This window comes from Mastigoproctus giganteus, chromosome 8 (assembly GCF_048544385.1).
Source record: "Mastigoproctus giganteus isolate SK-2022 chromosome 8, ASM4854438v1, whole genome shotgun sequence".
NCBI lineage: Eukaryota > Metazoa > Arthropoda > Arachnida > Uropygi > Thelyphonidae > Mastigoproctus > Mastigoproctus giganteus.
In genome coordinates, this window is record NC_143582.1 from 142,218,514 (window position 1) to 142,224,513 (window position 6,000).

At 35.8% G+C, this 6,000-nt stretch overlaps 1 protein-coding gene across 1 annotated transcript in view; it reads right to left on the reverse strand.

Annotated features, from left to right (window-relative positions):
• Positions 1-4,583, reverse strand: part of LOC150081865 (thioredoxin-related transmembrane protein 1-like) — a 117,176-nt gene extending 112,593 nt beyond the window's left edge. Inside the window, exon 1 of the mRNA XM_090379773.1 lies at positions 4,374-4,583. Within this exon, the coding sequence (XP_090235899.1) occupies positions 4,374-4,537 (164 nt within the window). The 5' untranslated portion in view covers positions 4,538-4,583. The remainder of the gene's footprint in view (positions 1-4,373) is intronic.
• Between the last annotated feature and the right edge of the window lie 1,417 nt (positions 4,584-6,000).

Genomic DNA, 6,000 nt, shown 5'->3' on the forward strand with positions numbered 1-6,000 from the left:
TTAATGTGAATGATATCAAAAATGTTCCTTAAATTCAAGTATATGATATCAAGATCATTTTTTGCATCCAGTTCCTTGGTCACTGCATCACAGTAACCAATCAGATTGGTTACTTTTGCATTCTTAAAAAATCCATTCTGTGACTGCAGTATAACTGCATTCCTGTCCAGATGATCCTGCATTACCTCTTTAACCAATAACCCAATTATTTTCCCTGGAAAATATGTTAAGCTAATGGGTGAGCAATTACTCATGTCACCTTTCGATCCCCCTTTATGAATCAGGGATACAACTGCACTTCTCTAGTCCCTAGGGACCACCACTGAATTCAAAGATGCTCTCATAATTTTGTGTAAGGGTTTACCTCTTTTGCTGCCTCCCTTAACATGACTGGATAGGTCCCACCCACTCCAGGTGCCTTTTTTATGTTCAGCTTCAACAATTTCTCTTCCACTTTCCTTTCAGTTCTCACAAAGTCATTTAGCTCCCTGTTAAGAATTTGATTAACTTCTGGCATCCTCACCCCTAAAGAATTCCTTATGTGAATGTAGATGCAAAATACCTATTCAATTTGTCAGCAACCCAAGCAGGGTCATCAACAGTTCAACTATCAATAGCTAGTGCACTAACGTGATTCAACGACTTGCTTCAACTGTGAATATAAGCATAGAAAGACAAACGGATGGAAAAAAAAAAAAAGCAGCACATACAAGACTAAACCATCAGGATTAAATATTTTTACTCTGGCCCTACTGGAGGAACAGAATGCTACTACCATTAGTGTTCATACAAATATTTTTACATTATGCAGTAGAATGTGTCATCTTTAATTATAAGTTAACTTACATATTTCTCTCTAATACTTTATCCTAAGGGTTTTTTTTTTATTTAAAAAAAATAAATAAATAAATAAAAAAAATACTTGATAAATTGCTAAGATAAAAACCAAACAATCATCACAGCACTCTGTTATTACACATATTACTCTTTAAAATGAATCAACATTTCAACCATTACACACTTCTCCAACAGAACAAAAAAAAAAAAAAAATTAAAAATAAATCATCAAGAATTCACAAGTTTCAAATTTAATACCTATTAATTATCATAAATGAAAGCACACTTAAATAAAATACAGATGCTAAACAATAATCATATATGTTCCATTCAAGAATGTGAATGACATTTATGAATTTATATTCTTGAATGTTCCATTCAAGAATGGAAATGACAAAGGATAAATCTGTTTTATATTACATATATCAGCAACAAAACACAAGAATTTCAACAGTCTTATCACTTACTAAATCATTTAGTCTGCTATGAAAATAAATTGGTGCAATACACTGAATGGACAAAAATCATGAGATACCGATCTAGTAACGGGTAGGCCAACTAACCCGGATAAGGGCAGTCATACTGTGAGGCATTGAGTAAACTCATTCAAGAAAGTGTTCCACAGGTATTTCCATCCATGCTTGCTGCACCCCTGTCCATAATTCCATCACATTCCTGGGTGGAGGATCCAAAGCTCGAATGGACTATCCCAAAGATGCTCCACAGGGTTCGTGTCTGGTGAGCAGGGAGAGACCATTCCACAGTGGTAAAATCTTTGGATGCTCTTCGAACAATGTTCTACTCACCATGGCTCTGTGGGGAGGCATATTGTCCTGTGGGTACACGATGACCATGAAGGGATGCAGATGGTCTGCAAGAATGGACATGCAACCTGGACCATTCAGAGTTCCCAACGTGTGCCAGTTGAACACGCCCCAGACCATTACCACCGTCCACCTTCCTGAACTTGACATGACAAGTGCATAGCTCCATGCCATTTCTGCCAGACATGTACCCTCCCGTCCACTTGAAATAACTGGAAATGAGACTCATCAGACCAGGAGACCCGTCTACAATCATCCAAGGTCCAGTGCTGATGTTCCTTCATCCAGTTGAGGTGTAGAGTCCTGTGTTGTGGTGTTAGCAATAGGACCCTGGTAGGTTGGCAGCTCCCATAACCTATTGCAGCTAATGATCGCCTGATGGTCTTGGTGGAGACGTTTCTGGCACTTTCCTCCTTGAAGTCGGCAGTGATTTGTACCACTGTCACTCTCCTGAAACAACGTGAGACAGACGTCGACAGCCACATTAGTCCAACACCTTTCTCTGCCTACAGCACTCTTCACGATATGTTAATCTGGAAACGCCGTATTCCCAATGCACTCTTGGTACTGCCAGACAGGAATAGTGCAATTTTTGTACCACCTCCGCGATAGGGTGACCATGCATTGGACACCCATTATCATCCCTCTTTCAAAGTCAGTTAACTCACTGCATTTATCTATGTTGGCATTAAATTACTGCTACGTGAATGCAGCATACCTATATACTTGCCAAGTGGTGGGTTCGTCCACTAGCAAGAGGGAGTGACAGTTTCCCAGTAACAGGTATCCCATGAATTCTGTCGTTTCAGTGTAAATTACATGAGTGATGTGGAATCAGAAACTATCAATCATTTAACCTATATATAAAATAGCATTATGCATTCCAGTTCAGCTAAGTAAACACAAATTATTCATACTTCAAATGCACTTTACTGCATTACATAGTAAAGCTGTTAGATATAATTTTGGTTAAATAAAAAACATTAAAATGCTTCTAAATTATGATGTTATTAGTATAACAAATTCAGATTTATTTTTAGAATAGGTTAGTCTTTACAAATTTATTGTCCACTATGACAAAATAACTAAATGCTATTTATTTTGATTTCTTCGCAATGCTATTTTAATTTAATATAAATTTTATCAAAACACTTTAATTGAAAGCAACTCGCTTGTGTAAAGTTTACAATCAATTTAATACTAACAGAGTCTAAAAATCATGTTTCACAGATCTGTTGTAGATTAGTTATAGATTCAAAGCTTAACACAGATGATGTGCTCTCCTTCAAATGATTTTGATAAAGGTAATCTGTGAAACATGCTATCCAAACATTATATTAGAAATTTATCATTAGGCTCTGGGTGGGATAAACATCACATTATCTCTCCAGTATTTTTTTATAGTGTAGTTGGTTAATTTTTGAGTTATTTGATGTGTCATAGGGCCTCACAATTTCTTGTACTTTTCCCTTAATGGAAGGGATAAAACATCAGTACAAAAATCCCCAACAGTTAAGGGTACCCTACTCAGTAGCAAACTAGTTTTCTCCTTAACCTTCAGCCCGTGGCAATGAAAACCTGGCAAGCGAGCGAGCGAGCGAGAGAGAGAGAGACAGCCGATACATTTACTGTTCTTTCTCTGGAAAGAAATTCTGAGGGAAAATGCATACCAGCAAACAGAGTTGAACATTTATTTCATCTCATGTGACTAAAAAAAAAAGACTTGCATTTAACTTATGTTTATGTATAATTTTATATATAAAAGTTGCATATAAACTTAATATATAACTTAAGCTTATATATGTTTATATGCAAAAACCTGTAAATGTCTCCTACTAAAGAAATTTCTGGACAAGATACTGACATTTAATTACACACATGAATAAACTGCCCTGCAAGTACTTTTTCTCATTATATTATTGAATTCAGCTACCTCCACTTCCACGTCAAAAAGGCTTTTTTTTAATTATGTAACCATGCCTTCTTCAAATTCCTTGGAGAAATACACAGTGCAAAATTTGGACATGAGGTAATCACTTCTGAGTACCATATGCTGAGATGATTTCAGATATGACAATGTTAACTGTGGTGTTGGGTGGGAATGATTAAGAGTTTGTTTTTTTTTATTTATATATTATGTTTTTATACTCTGATATAACTATTTAGTGACAAGTTGGGTTTATAATAACTATTACTAACAGCACAGTTAATAATGGCTGACTCACATGGCAGCATACAATTTTGATCAAACAAAACTCACAGTGAAATCGAGTATGGAATTCTTCAATTTTGGGAAAATTGAAGAATTCCAATTTAGTAACAACCCTACCATAAGACTACAAGTACAAACATTAATTAAACTCGTAAAATTTAATGAAATGCATGAATTGCGAATGGAACATCAGACCACCCTACTAAAATTCAGTGTTTATTTTATTTATTTAATCGAAAACATCAATATTACGCAGAAATTGAAAGTAAGCACAATTTATAATCAACTGCAATCACTACACTACGGTGATCTTAAGCAGTTTCTCAACATTTTCGAACCATGTAACCAAAACCGTTTCGTCCCTCATTCCATGAAGAACGCAACATAATATACTGTTTAATATATATATTTTAGAGGTACCGAAGGGATCCCACGCCTTCTTCCATGCAACCGAGATGTACGTATCACCGTTTAAAAAACACAATTATTAAAGAACTTACAATTCCACCATCCATTCGCCGTCGAGTAGTTCAGACCAAGTATCTTCGTTTAAAGAAATCGGTTGACCTTTCCCTTCTACTGAATACAGAAAAAGGGAGACTATTACTATTCCTTTACAAACTATGTTATTAATAACATCACAATACCTAAAACAAGTAACCATTTTCAACTATTTACAGTTCGATAGCTACACCCAACAGCTATCACAAGCACACATTCAGGGAGTGAAACAATCAACAGCGCCACCTCTTCAAGCAGAGTATAGGTAAACATTTTTCAATTCCGTACGTTCAAAAATTTAGAATTAATTCTTCTCGGTAGTTAATTAAAATACAGGCATCTCTCAATTTATGGTTTTGCTTATACATCCATTGCTAATTATAACCAACCCTCTTCCCTTTGGCTTATACGTCCAACGAAATTGCACACAAAGACTGTGGTATGGAGAACTCTGAAAATAAACATATACCCCAGGGGATCACATCTGGTGAGTATGGGCTGGGCACACCCAGGGTCCTGAGCTGGATATCATCATTCTTCTCTTTCTTGGTGATTCCCTTCTACTCACACTCTCTCTCTTTCTCGTGGTAATTCAGATTTTTTTTTTTTTTTTTTTTTTTGGCTGGTGCAGCATAAGCCTCAAGCTTCCTTGCACCATATGGCTAATAATAATAATAATATAGTCCAAAAGAAACTTTTTTTATGTGGAAAAAACCGATTTATTAATTTATTTAAAGAATGCCTGACGGATAAATAATTTTCCAAAGAGGAAAAGGTCTATGACAGGATTTAGGAGTCCCATAAGAATTGATGAAAGAATCCTCTTTCTCAGACTACTCATATTATTATTATTATTATTAGCTATAATCGTGCAAGGAAGCCTGAGGCTTATGCTGCACCAGCCAAAAAAAAAAATTTCCCCGAGTTACCCTGAGAGTGAGTAAGAGAGAGAGAGAAGGGAATCACCAAGAAAGAGAAGAATGATGATATCCAGCTCAGAACCCTGGGTGTGCCAAGCCCATACTCGCCAGTTATGAGCCCCTGGGGATGAGGGGGCGTAGTGCCGTACCTAGGTATGGGTGAATCGGGCGGCCGATAAAAATTCGATAATATTTTAAATATATAAAAAAAAAAAAAGGTTGTCTCTTAATATAATACTGTACTTTCATTGTACAAAAAAAAATCAATATTGGTTTATTTATATTACAGTAAATTTATTTATTTTATAATCAGATGTTAAAAGAAATTAATTTTCGCCCATTTTTATTATTTAAACCTAGTTTTAATGTAGGAAAAACCCACAATAATTAGATATACATTTAAAACTGTTCGCTTTCATCAAAACGCTGTCCCATTACTGCTTATCACCGACGGTTTTCAACTGAGCATCGTTTCAGGACCTTTAAAAAAATTGCAAAAAGCTGCTTTTGCTGAAAAATATTTTGTCATGCAAATATTCTCTTCAACACTACTGGGTTCCGTTCTTGGCATCAATCAATGGGTGCAATCAATGCAATAGTGGTCTTTGAGTAGTCAGAGGAAAGGATGTAGTCCAACTTCACAAAATTCTACTTCAATGTAGAGAGGATGCTGCGGGTGATGGTCGAAAAGTAGTTGACTTGTTCG